Source organism: Rhinopithecus roxellana, chromosome 2 (genome assembly GCF_007565055.1).
Source record: "Rhinopithecus roxellana isolate Shanxi Qingling chromosome 2, ASM756505v1, whole genome shotgun sequence".
NCBI classification, from domain to species: Eukaryota; Metazoa; Chordata; class Mammalia; order Primates; family Cercopithecidae; genus Rhinopithecus; species Rhinopithecus roxellana.
This window is the reverse complement of record NC_044550.1, coordinates 19,972,295-19,993,954: the sequence shown is the minus strand read 5'-3', so window position 1 is coordinate 19,993,954 and position 21,660 is coordinate 19,972,295. Positions and strand designations below refer to the sequence as shown.

Here is a 21,660-nt window from a genome sequence, read left to right as displayed (position 1 = left end):
GTGCTGATATTAAAATTATATCATTTGTTCTTTATTTATTAGTGGTACTTCTGTAAAGAGAAAGGTCTCCTTATCAACTTTTTGGGTCCCTGACAGTCCAGGGAAAGCAGAGTTAAATGCTTAATTAATCCCCTTTATTTACCAGTTTTCAAAATAATGAGTTGGTTTCTTAGCATTCTCTAAGAGTGACAATAAATTTTTTAAAAATCATCATTACAAACACCTAGGTTTAAACATATTTGATACGTTTTAATATTTTGTAGTTCTAGTACATTTAGTGCTTTAATTCTCCCATCTTTGACATGGAAAAATTTCTTTAAATTGATTTCTGAGTCCTTTTGACATAATCTAAGTAGCTTTTGATAGTCTTTTGTTATGTTTCCTGTTTGACAAGATGTTTCTGGCTCATTTGCATGACCCGTATCTGGAATCATGAATTTGGATGGATAGTATCAATGTAAACTTACGATATATTTTACCTTAAAAAATAGTCTTTTAACTCTTAGGAGAAATAAGGTCAAACTCACAGCAGTGATCACTCCCAGGGCCAGATCGTTATAACTAAATACCATTTCCCTCTTATAAGAACCAGAACTCAGAGAAATGGCTAACTTCAGATGTGGCCTTATTTTCTCATATGAAACTTGAGATCTTCCAAGCTCATTCTTGTTATTGGTAGAATTTGGAATTATATTGAAATTCAGTTCTATATATGAACCCCGGATTAAAAATTCCCTAGAAAAAGCTGAAGGGAACCATTCACATTTCAAGTAGTCAAGTAACAAGCTCAGATTTCTGTTTCAGAAATACCACTCTGACAGCAGGTGCAAGAATGGGGTGTGTGGTGGGGGTGTGGAGAGCAGCTGCATAGGTGGGAGGATGTCCAGTGAACAGGCTTAGTCATAACTCAGGTTGGATATGGGGCGGGGGGGCTAATTTAAGACAGTAGCAGTGGGGTAAATAGATGGGGGGCTGATTTGCTAGTCACTAACAGGCAGCAGCCTCAGGTCTTGGTGATGGTGGTTGATTTGCTAGTCACTAACATGCAGCAGCAGCAGCCTCAGATCTTGGTGATGGGCGGGGGCGGAGAGCGGCTGTGTCACAGAGGGGCAGAGCTGCAAGCAACTCTCTTGGTACCCGGGCAAGCTGCGGAAAAGAGAACTCAAGATTTATGGGGGGTGGAGGGAAGACAACTTCTGGAGGAAACTCTCTCATGTCCCCAGCCCATCCTCCTACGAACTAGCCCTGGAATAATTAGGTGAATTTGAAAATGCCCTCCGTAGGCGGGCGTTCTATTCCGGGTTACCTGCGGCCTCCCCGGTCCTGGATTTCAGCCCTCTAGGGATTTCCTGAGTAGCTACTAATAATACAGAAGCCCCTTTCCGGCGTAGGTCGGTAAGAAGCACTACACAGAAATCTGATGCGAAGGGAGGTCTCCAACTGGAGAGGGAGGTACCTTATAAATAATCACTAATCTGGTTGAGATATTAATTATTGATGTCAAGAAATCGGGCTTTTACATCTTTTTAAAAACTATCTTGAGGCCAGGCGCGGTGACTCACGCCTGTAATCCCAGCACTTTGGGAAGCTGAGGCGGGCGTATCACGAGGTAAGGAATTCGAGACCAGCCTGGCCAACATGGTGAAACACCATCTCTACTAAAAATACAAAAACTAGCCGGGCGTGGTGGCGCACGCCTGTAGTCCCAGCTACTTGGGAGGCTGAGGCAGGAGAATCGCTTGAACCCGGGAGGTAGAGGTTGCAGTGAGCCGAGATCCTACCACTGCCCTCCAGCCTGGGCGACAGTGCAAGACTCCGTTTCAAAAAAACAAACAAACAAAAACGTGTCTTGAGTAGAATTTTAAAGTGAAGCATTAAAATGTGGAGAATGAGCTGTTCAGTAAATCAATTCTTCCCTTTGCAAAGCTGTAAAACACTTAAAACATCTGGCCAGGACAGGGGCACAGAAGGGGCGGACAGGAGGCCGTCAGCCAGCCTGTGGAGGGGCAGCCAAAGGGGCAGGAGCCCGCGTCAGCATCCTCCAAACCAGCCTCTGCTGAGAGAGTGCCGCGCGTGGCGAGCCGCGCACTCTGCTTGCCGCTCTCCTGGCTGCTGATACTCGCTCTTAGAGCTCTGCGCTAGCTCAAAGATAGGCTCGGAGCCGCAGAGGTGCGTGACGGTCCACGACTGCATCCCAGGCCCCGCCCTTTCATCGGGATCTGGAAGGAGGAGCGCCGTGCGCGCTCGCGCTGAAGCTCCGCCCCCAGCTTCTACCTCCGGTTCTATCCCGGCGCTTCGCCCTTCCCCGCAGACCTCTGCCCCGGACCCATTTCCGAGGCGCGCCGCGTGCGCCGCGCAACCCAGGCCACGAGCACGGGCGCGTGCTCACGTCAGCGCGCGCCCGCCTGGACGCGAGGAGGCCCCGCCCTCCAGCCCCGCCCCGCTCGCTGGCCTGCCTCCTCCTGCTACCCTCCCGGCGCAGAGAACCCCGGCTGCCCAGCGCGCTCCGCGGTCATGGAGATCCCCGGGAGCCTGTGCAAGAAAGTCAAGCTGAGCAATAACGCGCAGAACTGGGTAAGTGGGGGAGGAGGGCGAGACGGCGAGGAGCGGAGAGGCTGTGGGAGCAGCTCATTCCGGAGCTGCCGCCTCTCTCTCGCCTCCTCCGCATCCTTCCAGGAGCGCGGAGGTGGGTTCCGGGACCGCGGCGCCTCCCGACTGGGGCCGTGAGTGGTTGTGAGGCAGAGGGGCCCGGCGCAGGGTGGGGATCTCGCCCTGGCTTGGCGCAGCGTGCTGTCTGGGCCACCGTTCTTGGGAAGAACGCCTCCCCTCCCCAGCGCCTGCGCTCAGGTAAGACCCCCAGGAAAATCCTTCACACGTGAGCTGGCGGCTGCTGAAACCTCAGGGCGCTGAAACCTGGGGCTGCAGAAACTGGAGCTTCCTGCATCCCTTGGAGTGGCCTGAAGATCTGCAGAGGAGGCGGAGGCGGGCGCCTTCGACGCATTCTTGGTTTTTCTTGGCTTTGCCAGTGCGGTTGGCCCAGGTTTGGGTCCATCTCCATGTCTTTCCATTTCTGAGTTTCAGTGTGAAGGGAGAGTACCCAACAATGTGGTCATTCATGGCTTGAGACTGCCCTGAACTGAGGTTCTTTGTGTCTCTGTGTTAAATCGGAATGTTTAACAAGTAGGAGTTTTAAAGACTCCATTCCTGGTGACAGTCAGGTGTGGGACCAGTCCTTTATAACGTTTAGTAACGACTGCCAGTGGAGTTTGTAAAGTGCTGTGTCCTCATAACGTTGCTTACTTCCTTAATTTCTCTGTGATGAGAAACAGCCTTATCTTCCTTTGTAAGTGTGGAGCAGGGGAGGGCCTATCTTTGGAGTCTGGAAAGGAACTGGTTTTAGGTTTAGATGGAAATGTTATTTCACAGTCCAATGGAATAATGAGGTTTAAATGCAGTGTCTCCCAAAACGTTACTTGCCTTTGATGAATCAAAGAAAAAAAAAAGCAATTTCAGGCAAATGTTCTTTGGAAGTCATTAATTTACCACATCTGTTATTGTTATCAAGAATTGTCTGCTGATTCCTCTCTCCTTTTATTTAACTCTATAGATGGTAAGGAGGGGAAGGAGATTTAAAAGATGAATTAGAACCGTGGAAAGAGCACTGGACTCCTGGCCTGGTCTCTCTTCCCAGCTTTGCCATTTACTGACTGTGTGATCTTGAAGAAAGTCATTACTTATTCGAACCTCAGTTGACTTAAGGGTATAATAGTATGTACTTCACGGGATTGTTTTGATGAACAAAGAAGACAGATCATGAATTTGAAAGCGCAGTGAAACCACTGCCTTGAAACTGAGACTCGGTTTGGCTCCTGTTACCTTAAGGTATTTCATGGTTAGGGAAATAAGGTTGGCTAACTTGGGGTATTTACACATAATTTGTTACATTGTCCATTTGTTTACTTATTTATTTATTAACATTTGCCACATGGTGCGTATTCTATGTAGAGACTTGTGCTAGACATGGTGGTGAAAAATGTGGGACTTAAACTGCTTGCCTTCTGGTAGTTCATGGTCTGTGTTGGGGTTGTGACATTTGCCAACTGGTGAATATGTCTTTGTGGTACACAGTGAGTGGCGTAAGACAGAAGTTTTATTGCAATTTAGAGGAGAGATTAGTTTCGCCTGGGCGTTCTGAGTCAGAGGGGGCACTTCGTGGAGAAGTGTTGGGAATAAAAATTACTATTTTTTTACTCCAGGAGCATTGACGAAACTTGTTTGACTGCTCTGGAGAGTTTTTGTTGGGAAGTGGAGGTAAGGTTGAATAGGGAGGCTGGGGCTACGTGATGGTCTTATGTTTGTCTGCAGAGAAGACTTGATTCTATGGGAGATTTTTGATGGGGCTAGAATTTTAAATTTTCTGATCCTTACAATTTTTTTCTCTCCCTCATGGAACACCCATCGTTTCTCCCTCTCTCATACTTAAATCAGCTTAATAGGCACAAGTGTGAAGAACCCATACACCTTTAAAATTCCTATCACAGGATAAAATTGGTAATCCAGGAAGAATGTTCTGCTGAAGAAATGTAGACCCGGTAGGACCCAGATGGGGAAGCCCTGGAGACCAGATAAGGTTATAGTAAGGTTTACATGAATTAATAGATTTGAAGCCTACCTGGCACATGAGCACTATTTATGTTCTTGTTAATTCATCCAGTGTGAGGGGCTGAAGGGCTGGGGTAAGGTGGCAGTGGGACTAGAGGAGTAGCTGCATTAAAAACATTTAAGGAAGAGTAGAGAGGACTGACTCGATATAGGGGATGAAAAAGGGAGAAATGTTAAAAGTTGAACCTGAAGTTTTGGTCTGGGAAGTGGGGAGAAAGGTTGTTACCTATGTGGAAATTGGGAAGTAGGTTGGGCACGGGGGTAAGGGTGATATTAAACACAAAGGAGAGTTTAGTGTGTGCCAGGAACGGTTTGAAATGTTTTACCTATATTAATCCATTGAGTTTTTGTTACATTTCTGAGGGTGAATATCATGAGAGACAGTGGTTAAAAGCCGGAGCTTGGAGCTGACTGCCTGGGTTGACATCTGGACTCCACTATTTATTAACTATGTAACTTTTGGCTGGTCACTTAATTTCTCTGTGCCTCTGTCTGCTCATCTATAAAATGAAAATGATAGCCTCACAGAGATATTGTGACAATTAGACTTAGTTCTTACTATTATCATCCTCTATTACAATTAGTATTTCCATTTTATAGATGACAAAACTGAGGCACAGAGAGGTCATGGAGCTTGTTAGTGGTGGACCCATTTTAAACCTGTTGCATTTGAGGGACAACCTTAGTAGAGATAGTTTTAGAGGAAATATGAGCCATGTATATAATTCAACATTTACTAGACACCACATTAAAAAGTATAAAGTAACAGGTGACATAAATTTCAGTAATATGTTTAACCTACTATATCCCAAATACTATCATTTCAGTATGTTTTTCAATGTTAGTATAAGTTCAACACTATCATAATTAATAAAAAGTTATAAAAATATGGAGTTTTTTTTTTTTTTTTTTTTTACAGTTAGTACACATTTCCCTTCATAGTATCCACATTTCAAATAGTAGGGACATGTGGATAACATAGTTATAGAAATTGAGTTGTGCTGAGGTTGGAAGTAAAGGTTTCATGGTTAAATTTGAGTTAAAGAGTATTAGGAAAATAAATGTGAGACCAAATATTAAGCTTTGGGTAATAGCTCCTGTTAAGGATTAGGTAAAGGAAGTGTACTCGTGGGAGACAATAGGCAAAGAGATGGGAAAATGTAGTCTTTCAGCTCTGGGAAACGGTTAGAATTACAGAAAGTTAAAGTTGTCCGTATACCTGTGGGAATAGTGAAGAAAAACCAAGAAATTGACTTACTCTTAGAGCTGCCTCTTACTTCAGTCTGATAAAGCATCAGATACAATGAATATCGTTTCCTATCCAGTTGAATCTTTCTCCAATGGGACCAGTTTTCATCTGCCCTTGGGGATGTGTTAGTTGGACTGAGGGAAATTTGGGACACTCAGTTCAGGCCCAGGTATCATTTACCCATTTTGTAGAATCATATTGGGCTGAGTCCCTTGTTGGATCTGCCTTACAGTGAAGTAGGGTGCTAAAAGAAGTGTTTGAAACCGGGCATGACATTAAGAAGCATATACAGTCTCTCTCTGGTTTGCTTTTCCATTCCCCTCTTACAACTCCCTAAATTTCCATAGCTCCAGCCCAACTTTCCATCCATATCATACATCCTCATGGTTTTATACAAGCCTTTCCTTCTCCCTGGGATGCCTGTTACCCTTTATCAGGGGCTGAAATGTTCAGAGCCTTGGAGCATTTTACCTTAACTGTGTGAAATGTGTGGCCCTTATAGATACATAATGTTCACTTGTTCATGGGCTGAATTGTTTGTGCTCTTCTGCATTGTGTTGCATTCTCTCTACTAATACGTATCGTGTAATCATATTTCGTTATAGATGTTTTGTATCTATACCGAGCTTTTCCTGATACAACAAAATTGGGGATTAGGGGCAGGATGCGAAGTAGCTCGGTAGCTCTGATATTGAAATCCTTAGATAATTCATTAAAAAAGCTTAAGTAAGTATCTTAAAAAAGCTTAAGTAAGGGAATAAACTCCATATGTGGGAGGATTCAGATTACAGTTTTGTCACTTACCATCAGGGTGATCTTGGGAACATTATTTAACCCCTCCATCTCTCAGTATCCTCGTCTGTAATGAGATAATAAAACATACTTCACAGTGAGGCTAATGGTGCATACTATATGGGATTATAGTGAGGTTTAAAGAAGTTAATATATTTATAAAACTGTGGTTCCTGGCACTGGAGTACTATTCTTGTTCTTATTATTTATTAGTTCATCAAATGTTTAACATTTACTTTGTGCCTTTGTTCCAGGTCCTGAGGATGCAGTGGTAAAAAGACAGAGAAGGGTCCTGTTTTATGAATATTACGTTCTACCTGAGAGAGAGTTAATTAAACCAAATGAATGAAATAATTCCCTCTTTTACCAATTCTGTCTTTCCCAAACAGCTTGTCTCCTTATATGTGGATCTTTTTCATAGAAGGCCAGCAGCCCCTTCTGGATTTAGCTGAACGCTCAGATGATACAAAAATGAAATAAGGACACAGAAGTGGAACACACAGCCAAACAAGAGGCCAATATACTTGTCTTTCAGAGGATTTGCCTGGGTGTGTTCAGGGGCAGGCACTGGTCTTTTATTTCCCCCACCCCCAGGTTTAACAGAGAATTGATCTTTCTACCCTGGCAAGATGATACTAAAAAAATTGCCTGATGAAAAGGGAAACTTAAACTTCTACCAACAACAGCAATAAGACGAATGATAGTAAGGTCTAGATCTGTGTTGTCCAGTTCATGATCCACTTGTGGCAATTGAAATTTAATGAACATTAAGTAAGTAAAAAATTCTGTTTGTTAGTTGCAGTAACCACATTTCAAGAGCTGCATATGTGGTTAGTGGCCACAGGAATTGGACAGCACAGTATAGAACATTTTCATCATCTCAGGAAGCTCTGTTGGACAGTACAGATCTAGATGAAGCTTTGTTTTTTTTTTCCTACTTATCTGTGTGTTTATGTATGCGGGTATTTTTACTCTGTTCCCAAGAACAGGTAATTTCTAGAGTCAGTGGCTACTTTGAAATTTTAGTTTTGGGCAGTTTTGCACCCTGGCTTCTGGTAGCGTGTCCAGCAGTATTAGCCTCCCCTTAGCATAGTTGCTTCTTCAGATTTGAAATGTCAATATACTTCCCAGCCTGGGTGTGTTACGCTGAATTTTGAGGAGTAGTTCTCTACTTTAGTTGTTCTCAGTCATGTGAGATTTTACCAGCCCTAGGGGGCATTTGGCAGTTCTGGAGATATTTTTGGTTATTCTACTTGTGTATGGAGGGGATAATTCTAACATCTATTGGAAAAGATTTCTTAAACCTAAATGTCTAAAAAAATTCTTAAATCTGAAATGCAAATGTAAAATCCAATTAAAGAATCCAATTGATGTGGCCTTTTTCCCCCCATCAGCCTAGAATTTGCCATTTCTTACTCTGAGGTGGATCGGTTACTCATAACATACCAATAACAAGACAGGAAAACCCCAATCCTGAATTGTTTTGAAATCAGATTAAGTAATTAGTTCAAATAAAGGGAATGACTTTTCTTTTTGGTATTTATTTAAGTGATAGTAAAGAGAATGTTCTCAGGGAGACTATTGCAGTGGCTATAGAGACGTCCGCAATGGAGTTTTGCTGTAGGGGAGAGAGATTGGGCTCAGTTCCAAATACAATGAGGAAAAGTGGGAATTTATGGTGAGGGAGAGGTGTGGGGGTCAGTGGATGAAAAATTACTAAGAGAGGAAACATTAAGAATTAGGGAGTATTCTGACTAAAACAATTTAACAGGGTTCTTGCTGAAGGCAGGCAGGCCAAGGTGATCAGGCATCATCTGGGGGATGGTGCAGCTTGACGAGTTTGGTCAGCTATCGAGGATGGGGGATTTCTGCTAAAATTCGACTCTTGAAGACATGCCCAAGGATAGGGCCCAGTTGAAAAAGGGTTCAGAAGGAGCCTGCCTAGTTTGATCAAGGAGAGAAATCTTGCCAGTGATAATCGTTTCTGTGACATATCTTTTCCTAAAGACACAGTTAAATTTTAACTGAATAATGATGGTAGAAATACCAGACATTGTGTAGAGAAATTCAGTGTCTGTCTTTGGATGAATGCAGCCATTGCGCGGGCTGTTTTCTCTTGTTGTTCTCTCTAGTTACGTTGATGCTTGCAGACCTTCCCTCTGCTTTTGTCTTTCATATTTTTTTTTCTTTTTGTTTGAGACAGAGTCTTGCTCTGTTGCCAGACTAGAGTGCAGTGGTGCGACCTTGGCTCACTATAACCTCCACCTCACTGGTTCAAGTGATTCTCCTGCCTCAGCCTCCCAAGTAGCTGGGACTACAGGTGTGTACCACCATGCCAAGCTAGTTTTTGTATTTTTAGTAGAGACAAGATTTTACCATGTTGGTCAGGATGGTCTTGATCTCTTGACCTCATGATCTGCCTGCCTCAGCCTCTGAAAGTGCTGGGATTACAGGCGTGAGTCACTGTGCCTGAACTGTCTTTCATATTTTTAAGTGTACAATTCAGTGGTTTTTAGTATAACCAGAGTTGTACAGTCATCACCAGAATCTAATTTTAGAATATTTACATATCCCCAAAAAGAAACCTTATACCCATTAGTAGTCATTCCCCAGGCTCTACATTTTCTCCTAGCCCCTGACAACCAATAATGTACTTTCTGTCTCTATGGATTATGCTGTTGTGGGCTTTCCTAGAAATGAAATTATATAATCTATGGCCTTTTGTATCTGGCTTTTGTCACCTAGGATAATGTTTTCAAGCTTCATCCGTGTTACAACGTGTCAACTAGCCTGATCAAGATGGTGAAACTTTGTTTCTACTAAAAATACAAAAAAAAATTAGCCATGTGTGGTGGCATGTGCCTGTAATCCCAGCTACTCGGGAGGCTGAGGCAGGAGAATCACTTGAACTAGGAGGCGAAGGTTGCACTGAGATAAGATCACACCACTGCACTCCATCCTGGGCAACAGAGCAAGACTCCTTTTTTTTTTTTTAAATAGTTCATTCAATATATGGTTGAAGAAAATCCCGTTGTATGGATAATGACACATCTTTTTTTTTTCTCCCCCGAGATGGAGTCTCGCTCTGTCGCCTGGCTGGAGTGCAGTGGCACAATCTCAGCTCACTGCAGCCTTCGCATCCCTGGTTCAAGCTGTTCTCCTGCCTCAGCCTTCCGAGTAGCTGGGATTAAAGGCACATGCCACCATGCCCGGCTAATTTTTACATTTTGAGTAGAGACGGGGTTTCACAATGTTGGCCAGGGTGGTCTCCATCTCCTGACCTCATGATCCACCTGCTTCCGCCTCCCAAAGTGCTGGGATTACAGGCATGAGCCACCACGCCCGGCCACATCTTCTTTATTCATCAGTTGGTGGACATTTAGGTTGTTCCTACTTTTTGGCTTTCATGAATAAACGCTATGAACATTTGTGTATAAGTTTTTGTGGATACTTTTATGTGGTTTTAATAGTTAATTTCAACCTTTGAGGTGGACATTAGTGTATTTTGGCTCCCGAGTCTCTGAACCTCCCTTGTATGTGTGGTGAATGCCTCACTGTGTTTGTGGTAGGAGACAGGGTCTGTTACAGATTAGTGATTTCTTTATTTACCTATGTGTAACTAGTTCCTTTTATGAAATGTTTTTGTTTTTATTGTGTCCTGAGTGTCTAGAAAGGATCAAACAACAAATAATGAATGAACAGATAGTCCCAGGCCCATTCTGACTTCTAGGAGTGTCTTAGGGCCAAAATTCCCAGCTGAAGATAATGGAATAGAGGGCCTTTCCATTAAAGGTACGGATATAAAAACCTATTACATATTTAAAAGTTCTTTAATCTTTAACAGAAGAGTTGGAGAGCCGTAATGTGTATGCAGAGTGTATGTAGGACAGATGGTAGTGATGAGATAAACATGGTAGTAACTTAGTCCTGATTCAGGAGGTCTGTAGTAGGGCCTGAGATTTGCTTCCTAACAAGCAGCCAGGCCATGCCAGTGTTGCTACACAACATATTTTGTAGTAGCAAAGTTTTAAGAGTAGCCTTTTCAAGTTGTTTTCTCAACATCCTCCAGGGTTGTAGGATCTTCACTTGCTTTTTATCATTGACTTATTAATATTTACAAGATTAATTTCATTTATCAGTTAATTCTGTGAACTAAAGGTTTTAATTATCAAGAACTCTGTGAACTAAAGATTTCTTTTCATTGTATTCTACAGTCTCTTATCCATATTGTTACCATCTCTTCAGTTTTATCCATATGGTGTCTTGGGACATAAAAGAAATGTACCTGTTGCCATTTCAGGGATTTCTCATTGGAGTAATACACTGTTTAGCAGTTAGTTTAGGGTGGATGGTAGGATGGATGAAAGACGTTGAAGTCCAGAATTATGCTTAGTATTTGGTATATGCTTTGTGTCTTTATAAATTTCACTTAAAAATGCACAATTCTTTATAAAATCATGAAAAATTCACAAAATCTGAAATTCTCTAAATAGCATCACAGAGAAGTTGATTTTCCTCATAGGCAAGTGGGTAAAATAACAAAATGGCCATGTGGAAATTAGAATGGGTCAAAAAGGGCCACTTGTGTGGTTGACGAGGACAGATGTTTGTAGTATGTACAGAAAATGCATACTACAAATATCAGAGGCCATGCAATGTTAGCTTAGTGACAGGATTGTTAGTCATTTAGTTCTAAATGTAGAAAGTATTAAATGGTCTTGGAAAGAATTGTTCCATTTCTGCTAGATTTAAGATTTCCAAGTATCAGTCATCATTTCATTTGCAAGATACACAGAGAAAACAAACCATACTTTAAATGTCTTGTATCTAATGTTTATGAGTACTAACTAGGAACAAAGGAAGTTGGGCATTGTGGAAAATATGGATAATTGTAACTCACTGTAAAGAACATGGCTGTGCTTTTGGTCAAGGATAGGCCAAGGTAAACATCCAGAATGACTCAGCGAGTTTACAGCACAGGTGTATAACTCCACTTGTTATCACAGTCATGTAGCCATGACATAAGAAGACTCATCATTTGGCTCTAAGCCACTATTGTCTGTAAAACGTATAATTGCCCTACTGACATTGTATGGGTGCACTTGCCCCCAGAGAAGGAGAGAGAGAGAGCTGGAGCTGTCCATCTTTGCAGCTGGATAGAAGTGAGCCAGGACACAGCTCGGCTTGCTCACACCCAGAGAGAGAGAGATTTAAGATGCTGACCCTGAAGGGCGAGCCGGCTGCGTAGCTATGTGTGGGAGCTGCTGGACTAAGCAGTAGAGACAAGGCAAACAGTGTGAGAGAGCTAATGTGAGTGGGCTGCTGATGAGAGAGCTGCTGAATAAAACTACCTTCCACTTCCCTATGCCCCTGAGTGTTCTTTCAGCTATCTGCTCATCCACTTTCTCCCTTTGGACCTCAGCATGACCTGGAACCTGACCCCAAGCAGGACACTCATAGTTCTTGACCTACTTTCCTGAGGAAGTAAAAATATATAGGCACAAGAAGACACCTAAATGTATTAATGGTACATAAATAACAAATGAATGATATGGGCAGTAAATGTTACAGGGACTTCCTAGGTACACATACTTACACTGAGCCAGATTTTATATATATATATATATACACACACACACACATACTTATGTGTGTGTATATATATGTATATATGTGTGTATATATACGTGTGTGTGTATATATATTTCTACAAAGCACCCAGACTATTAAGCAATAAGCTTGGTTTCTCCTGTGTGTGGAAACTAGGGCACAGAAGACTCAGTATAGAAATATACTTTAGAAAAAAAATTCCAACCCAGAGAGCCAAGAATAAAAATTTAGAGGTGAAAGGAACTCAGTCACTCTCAACCCTTAATGAGTCATTAATACCATGTTTCCTCAGAATTATAGAAAGGATTTGGCTGAAGTGGGTGCAGAAGGAAGGAAAGGGGAAGTAGAAGATCACATGTTTAAGTGCCGTGCGGAGTCTAAAAATTCAGGCATAAGTCTACCACTTTGCAATTCTGTAACCACCCAATGTGTTCCTTTTGCCTGCTGCCCACAGGCAAATTTATCAAGACAGGGTAATTTCGGTAGAGAAAGAGTTTAATTCATGCAGAGCCAGTTGAACAGAAGACTTTTATTATTGAACAAATCAGCCTCCCTCAAAATTTGGAGGCCAGGGTTTTTTAAGGGTAGTTTGGTTGGCAAGGGAATGGGTGCAGCTAATTCATTGGGGATGTAATAATAGGGGTGTGGAAAATAGTCCTAGTGTGTTAAGTCCGCTTCTGGGTGGGAGCACACAGGTGGTTGGTAGGTCCAGGTGGAGCCATTGGTAGTCAGAAATGCAAAAACCTGAAAAGACATCTCAAAAGGCCAATCTTAGATTCTACAATAGTGATGTCATCTGCAGGAGTAACTGGGGAAGTTGAAAATCTTGTGACTTCTGGAGCAGTGACTGGTAATCATTTATGTTTACACCTTAGGAGAATTCAGGCTCCTCTCATCTCCTAACCTGGTGGTCTTTTATTAGCTTTAAAAGATGGTTTACTTTTGGGGAAGTACTATTATCATTTAAATTAAAAACTAAATTTCTCCCAAAGTTAGCTTGGCCCAAACCCAGCAATACCTAAGGGCAGTTTGGAGGTTCAAGGCAAGATGGGGGTTGGTTAGATCACGTCTTTTTCACTGTTACAATGTTCTCACTTACAATTTTTGCAAAGGCTGTTTCAATTCCAGTAGTTTTATAAAAGTGCTGTTTGATTTACTCTGAAAAACTGGGAGGTAGGACAATGTGGCAATTTTTTAAAGTTTATTTTTTAATATGAAAAATACCGTTAAAAGCTTTAGCCAAATTAAATTTAAAAGAGTTTGAGCAAAGAACGATTTGTGAATTGGGCAGCCTCCTGAGTCAGTGCAGCTGCGTGGTGGAAGATTTATGTACAGAAGAAGGAAAGTGGTGTACAGAAAATGGAAGTGAGGTCCAGAAACAACTGAATTGGTTATAGCTCAGCATTTGGCTTATTTGAACATGCTTTGAACAGTTGGCCACATTTGATTGGCCAAAACTCAGTGACTGGCACAAGTGTGGCTACAGTCTGTTTATATCTCCAACTAGGTTACAGTTTACTACATATGGAGAAACCTTTGGGCTGAACTTAAAATATGTAAAGAGGAAGCTTTAGCTTTAACTTGATTTAACAATATCAAACATACATAAACAAAAAAAAACTCCTTATATCCAGAGTACTATGTTTGCTGCCAGAATCTTTTTAAATGCAGGAGGCAAGAAACTGAGGGAGCATTCTTTTTAGAGGTTAAAACAGACGGTCTCTACTTATCCTGTCTATATTTTTTCACAACCATATTCTCAGCAGTTTATAGCTTGACAGATAATTGTTATGCATTCTAGCTTGATTTGATAAGAAAAGCAGAAGATATTTCACAGGACCAAAATCAATTATAATTGATTAGATACATGTTTCTTCTTGTCTAAAGAGCAAAGTAACTTGGAAAAATCCTCAAACAAAACGACTAAACCAAACAGGTTCTACCAGTATAGGCAGCAAAATGTGTATAGCACCTTCCTCAATTCCCTTTTAGCAGAGACCTTAGCTCCCTTTTCCTCCTTAGCTGGTATTGATGGGAGTTAAAACTAAAGAGGTGCTACTGCTTCTCAAGATATACAAATGTCTACTTCTGAAGCCTTTTTTTTTAAGTTCTTGGAAGTGTGGAACTGGTAACTTGCATTTGCTTCATCAGTTTATTGAAAAGAAATGAATCTAGAGACTCATATTACAGTTTTTTGTAAGCGATTATTAAATATGTAAAAGTAATTTATTGGAAATAAAGTATTAATAATTGTATAAGTAATTATTGTTAATGAGATGAGTAGATGGAAAGGGGTGCAGCTTTTGTGACATACCTATTAAGAGAATTGTCAAATTATCCCTTTTGTCCCAGAGGATTTTTTAGACACTGGTAACGATAAGATTCAGATGTGTGGGAGATAGCATTTCTACTGTACAGGATTGTGAAGGGGAAGATAGGAAAAGAGATCCTTAATCTCATGGAAGTTGAAGATTTGGATAGAAATTTAATTCCTTAAAAATCAAATCTGTGTCTTGGTGGAGGTCAGCAAAATGATAGAATGGGACTTCCCAGTGCTTGTCTTCCCACATACACATTAATTGAACAACTATTCTTGCACAAAAATACCTTAATAAAAGCTAAGGAAGCCAGGTAAGAGGTGACAGCACCTGCATGTAGCAGAGAAATCAGGAAAAACACATTGAAGAGAGTAGAAAGAACAGTTTTACGTGATCTATATCACTGCCCCTAGCCTGCCACCTGAGGCAGCACAATGTGGAGAAAGACACCCTTTGCTTAGGGGAGGGAGAGGGCAGTGAGCATAAGATTTTGTCTTGGAACCCAACACCAGGCCCACCCCAGTGAAACCGAGTGCCAGGCAGGTCCCTATAACCCCAGACTCCAGGCTGGTACCCATGGATTGAGCCTCCAAGCCTATGCTGATACTAAGCAGGATTCTGCAGTCCCAGGTTCCAGCTCCTCTGACCCCTACCACCAGGCCAGACCCAATTGACTCAAGTTTTAGACTTGGCTTAGGGCCAGGCCAGCCCCAGTGTCCCTGGGCTCAGAGCTCCCTTTAGTACCAGGCTGGTTCCCACAGGCAGGCACCTGTGGATACAGGCTCCAAGCTGTCCCAGCTTCAGGCCTTCTCTAGGTTTCAGACCAGCTGAGAGCCAGGTTGGCCCACACAGCCCTTGGTGTCAGGTCTGCCCCAATACAAGGCCATTCCCTGTGGCCCCACCCTCCAGGCTGGCTACTGCAACCCCATACTTGAGAGACCCAGGGTTTCAGTACCATCCCAATACATCTCAGCACTGGACCAGCCCCCATGGACCCAGGTTGTAGGACCATTTCTGTGGACCCAGGTTCCAGGCCAGCACCCACATGCCGAGCATCTAGGCCAGCCCCCATGGCTCCAGAGCAGGTCCTATGATTCTAGGTAGGCTTCAGACCAACCCCTGTAGACCTAGGCCTCCACATCTACTCCAGTACCAGCTGAGCCCTGCCTACCTGCTGACCCAGATACCAGGCCAGCCTCCCAGAAAACTCCAGCAGCAAGCCTGCCTGTGCACCATGCCAGATGGCCTCCCCGAATTCTCTGGACAGGTTGACTGGTGAAGTGCTTCCTAGATGAAGCCAGCCTACAAAGACTGGAATAAGTTCCTACCTCTTCACTGTACAGATATTGGTATAAGACAACAAGAAATGTGAAAAAACAAGGAGACTTAATACTACCAAAAGTATCACTGACCTTTCAGTGGCTGACTCAAAAGAAATGGAGATACATGAACTGCCTGAAAAAGAATTAAAAAATAATTGTGTAAGGAAGCTCAGCAAACCTCAATAAAATAGAAATAATTCAGTGTACTCTGGAAAACAGTAAATGAGCAACATGAGAAATTTAACAGATTGAAATTATTTAAAAAATAAAAAATTATAAAGCTGAAAAATGTAATGAATAAAATGAAAAATGCAATAGAGAGCATCCATAGAAGAACTGATCAAGCAAAGTAATCTGTACTTGAAGACAGATTTCTTACATAGTTAGAGGAGGAAAAAGAAGAATGAAAAGTAATGGAGAAAGCTTACAGGATTTATAGGACAGCATCAAAAATACAAAAAGTCGAGGCATAGGAGTCCAAGGAGAAGAGAAAGACAAAGGGTTACAAAGCTTATTTAAATAAATAACAACAGAAAACTTTCAAATCTGGGGAAAGGTATAAATAAGTACAGGAAGATCAAAAGTTCTAATCAGATTCAATCCAAACAAGACTACATCAGGACATATAGTTAAACTGTCAAAAATAAAAGGATTCTGAAAGCAGCTAGAGAAAAGAAGCAAATCACATATAAGGGAGTTCCAAAAATGCTAGCAGCAGACTTTTCAGCAGAAACTTTATAGTCCAGGAGAGAGTGGGGTGACATGTTCAAAGTGTTGAAGGAAAAAAACCCTGTCAACCAAGAATACCATATTCAACAATGCCGTAATTCACAAAGAGAAACATAGAGACTTGCCCAGACAAAGCTAAGGGAGTTCATCACTACCAGACATGTCTCAAAAGAAACATTAAAGGGAGTTCTCCAAGCTGAAATAAAAGGATGCTAATTAGTAACAAGAAAGTATAAAACTCACTGTTAAAAGTAAATCCACAGTCAAGTTAGGAATTAATACTGTAATTGTCATGTGTCAATAATTTATATCTCTAGTATGAACATTAAAAGACTATTAACAATAGTGACAATAATTTGTTAAGGGATGTCTTCACTGTCGAGTTCTATCAAACATTTAAAGAAGGATTAATGCCAGTCTGTATTAGTCTGTTTTCACACTGCTATAAAGAACTCCCTGAGACTGGGTAAATTATAAAGAAAAGAGGTTTAATTGACTCACAGTTCTGCATGGCTGGGGAGGCCCCAGAAACTCACAATCATAGCAGAAGGTGAAGAGGAAGCAGGGCACATCTTACATGGTGGCAGGAGAGAGAGAACAAGGGCGGAAGTGCCACACTTTTGAACTATTAAATCTTGTGAGAACTCACTATCATGAGAGCAGCATGGGAGAAAGCGCCCCCATGATCTAATCACCACCTACAATGTTGCTCCCTCCACACATGGAGATTACAGTTCGAGATGAGATTTGTGTGGGGACGCATAGCCAAACCATATCACCATTTTTTCTTAAACTCTTCCAAAAAATTGAAGAGGAAATACTTCCAAATTTATTTTATGAGGCCAACATTACCCTGATATCAAAGCCACAAAAGGACACCAGAAGAAAAGAAAATCACATGCCAATGTCCCTGATGAACATAGATGCGGAAATCCTGAACACATAGCAAACTGAATTCTATAGCACATTAAAGTATCATTCCTTGTTATCAGGTGGGATTTATTTCAGGGATGCAAGGATGGTTCAACATAGGCAATGTTTTTTTTTTTTTGAGATGTAGTTTTGCTATTGTCACCCAGGCTGGAGTACAATGGCGTGATCTTGGCTCACTGCAACCTCCACCTCCTGGGTTCAAGCAATTCTCCTGCCTCAGCCTTCTGAGTAGGTGGGACTCCAGGCACATGCCACCATGCCCAGCTAATTTTTGTATTTTTAGTAGAGACGGGATTTCTCCACATTGACCTGGCTGGTCTCAAACTCCTGACCTCAGGTGATCCACCTGCCTCAGCCTCCAAAGTGCTGGGATTAGTGGTGTGAGCCACCGTGCCTGGCTAACGTATGCAAATTAATAAAGGTGATGCACCACACTAACAGAATGTAGAGTGACAAACCTATGATCATCTCAATAGATGCAGAAAAGTTATTTGAAAGAATTCATTAATCTCTTATGATAAAAACTCTCAACAAATTAGGAAAAGAAGGAATGTACTTCAGTGCAGTAAGGACTATATATTTCAAGCCCACAACTGACATCATACTCAATGGAAAAACAGGAAAAGTCGAAAGCTTTCCCTCTAAGATCAGGAACACAACAAGGGTGCCCACTCTTGCCACTTCTATTCAGTGTAGTACTGGAGGTCCTAGACAGAGCACTTAGACAAGATAAATAAATAAAAGGCATCCAAATGGGAAAAGAAGAAGTTAAATTGTTCCTGTTTACAGATGACATGGTTTTAAATATGTGGAAAACAAAGATTTCACCAAAAGACTGTTAGAATAAATAAATTCAGTAAAGATGCAGAATACAAACTCAACATTAGAAAACTAGTAGTGTTTTTATATACTAACAATGAAGTACCTATAAAAGAAATAAAACAATCTCATTTATAGTAGCTACCAGAAAAATAAAATACTTGGGAATACATTTAACCAAGGAAGTAAGAGACCTGTATACTGAAAACTGTGAAACATTGATGAAAAAAATCGAAGACAGAAATAAATGGAAACATTATATGTGTTCATGGATTGAAATAATTAATATTGTTAAAATGTCCATACTAAAAGAGATCTGCAGATTCAATGCAATCCCTATAAAAAGTCCAAGGATTCTTCACAGAAATAGAAAAAGCAATTCTAAAATTTGTATGGAAAGCGATTGTAAAATTTGTATGAAACAAAAGACCCCAGATAACCAAAGCAATCTAGCAAAAATAACAAAGCAGGAGGCATTACATTACTTGACTTTAAAACATACTCTGAAGCTGTAGTAATCAAAACAGCGTGATACAGTCATAAAAACAGACATATAAACCATAGAACAGAGCAGGAAGCCCAGATACAAATAAATGGATTTATATTTAATTGATTTTTGACAAAGGTGCCAAGGATACATGATGGGGAGAGGACAGTCTTCAATAAATGGTGTTGGGAAAACTGGATATCTGTGTGAAAAAGAATGAAGTTAGACCCTTATCTCACCTCATATATATAAAAAAAAAGTGAATTAAAGATTTACATGTAAGACCAGAAACTAAAACTGCTAGAGAAAAGTAGGGAAAAAGTTCTATGACACTAGTTTAGGCAGTGATTTTTTTTTTTTTTTTTTTGGATGTGACTTCAAAAGTACAGGCAACAAACATGAAAATAGACAGATGGGAGTACATCAAACTAAAAATCATCTGTACAGCAAAGGAAGCAATCAACAGAGTGAAGAGACAACCTACAGAATGGGAGAATATATTTGTGAACCATACATCTGATAAGGGATTAATATCCAGAATAGGAAGCCAAACAACTCAATAGCAAGAAAACAATGCAATTAAAAAATGGGCAAAGGATCTGAATAGGCATTCCTAAAAAGAAGATAGACAAATAGCCAACAGGTATATGAAAAAAGGCTCAACTTCTCTAATCATCAGCTCAACTTCTCTAATCATCAGGGAAATGCAATTAAAACCACAATGAACTATCACCTCGCACATGTTAGAATGACTATTATAAAAAAGACAAAAGTGGGCCGGGCGCGGTGGCTCAAGCCTGTAATCCCAGCACTTTGGGAGGCCGAGACGGGCGGATCACGAGGTCAGGAGATCGAGACCATCCTGGCTAACACGGTGAAACCCCGTCTCTACTAAAAAATACAAAAAAAAAACTAGATGGGCTAGGTGGCGGGTGCCTGTAGTCCCAGCTACTCGGGAGGCTGAGGCAGGAGAATGGCATGAACCCGGGAGGCGGAGCTTGTAGTGAGCTGAGATCTGGCCACTGCACTCCAGCCTGGGCAACAGAGCGAGACTCCATCTCAAAAAAAAAAAAAAAAAAAAAGACAAAAGTGTTGGTGAGGATGGGAGAAAAGAAAATCCTAGTATGCTGTTGCAGGAATATTAGTATAGCCATTATGGAAATCAATATGGAGGTTCCTCAAAAAATTATAAGTAGAACTACCATATGATTCAGCAGTCCCACTACTAGGTATATAATGAAAGGATGTGAAATCAGTATGTGGAGTAGATATTTACATTCTCATGTTAATTGCAAATTGCAGCACTATTTGCCATACTCAAGATATGAAATCAGCCTAAGTGCTCATCAGTTGATACATGGATAAAAAAAAGTGATATATTTACACAGTGGGATACTATTCAGTCTTGAAAATGATAAAAATCATTTTGTCACCACATGGATGATAATGTTAAGTGAAATAAGCCAGGCACAGAAAGAGAAACACCATGTGATCTCACTTATATTTGGAATCTAAAAAAGTTGAACCTATAGAAGTAGAGAGTGAATGGTGTTTATCAGGGACTGTGAGGGTTGGGGTGGAGTGGGGGTTGAGGAGGATGGTTGGAGGAGATGTTGATTAGAGGGTACAAAATTTTATTTAGATTCAAGGAATAAGTTCGAAAGATCTGTTGTACAACGTGGTAATGATAATAACAATGTGTTTCTGAAAATGCTGCTATGGACATGTATGTACAAGTTTTATGTGGTCATGTTTTCATTTCTTGTGAGTATAATGTAGGTGTGGGATTGTTTGGTCATATGATAACTCTGTATTGAGCATTTTGAGGGGCTACTGTTTTCTAAAATGACTGTACTGTTTTATATTCCCAACAACCAATGTATGAGGATTTCAATATTTCCATTTCCTCACCAGTACTTGTTACTATCTGTCTTTATTACAGCTATCCTAGTGGGTGTGAAGTGATATCTTATTGTGGTTTTGGTTTGCACTTCTCTGGTGGCTAATGATGTTGAATATTATTTAAATAATGTGGCTTATTGACCATTTGTATATCTTCTTTGGAGGAAAGCCTGTTCAGATACTTTGATGCCTATGTAATTTTATGCTTTTTTTTTAAGCAGCTTTGGGAGAACATGAAGTTATAACCAGTGCATTCTTCTTTATTCATTTCAGAAGTAGCTATCTCATGATACCCATAGGCATCTCTTTCACACTTTCTTTGGGAGTCTACTCAAATGTCACCCTCTTAGCATTTCTTGATCGTCCTCTCTAAAGAGGCACTCTTTCCCCATCTCTGTTTCCTTTTTTACCCTATTTTATTTTTCTGCAGTGCCCTTACCACTCTTTGATGTTGTAATTAAGTTTTATTGGTTTATATTGTTCCCCAGTGGGATGTAGGCTAATTGAGGATAGTGGTCTTGTTTTACTCACTTGGCATACTAGTAGGGCCTCAGTAGATACTGTCTGAATGGATGAATGAATAAATGAATGTGTGAAAAGACTAGGCTCTGGAGTCTGCCACTCACTAGTTTTGGAATCTCGAGCAAGTTATTTACCGTTTCTCAGATTTAAAATCTTTGTCTGTGAAACCTTAGTAGTAAGAGTACTTATGTCCTTGGGTTGCTGTGAGGATTAAATCAGTTGGCATGTATAAAGCAGTAAACACCATGCCAGTACTCTCAGGAAAAGAAAAACTGTTTTATATTTTTCTTTGCTTTTGGCATGTTACATGGAGTT

General features: G+C 41.0%; 1 protein-coding gene across 1 annotated transcript in view; it reads left to right on the top strand.

Moving 5' to 3' along the window:
- The first annotated feature begins 2,315 nt into the window (after positions 1-2,315).
- The window catches only part of PAPSS1 (3'-phosphoadenosine 5'-phosphosulfate synthase 1), a 104,260-nt gene continuing 84,915 nt past the window's right edge, over positions 2,316-21,660 (top strand). The window contains exon 1 of the mRNA XM_010373211.2: positions 2,316-2,574. Coding sequence (XP_010371513.1) covers positions 2,515-2,574 — 60 coding nt within the window. The 5' untranslated portion in view covers positions 2,316-2,514. The remainder of the gene's footprint in view (positions 2,575-21,660) is intronic.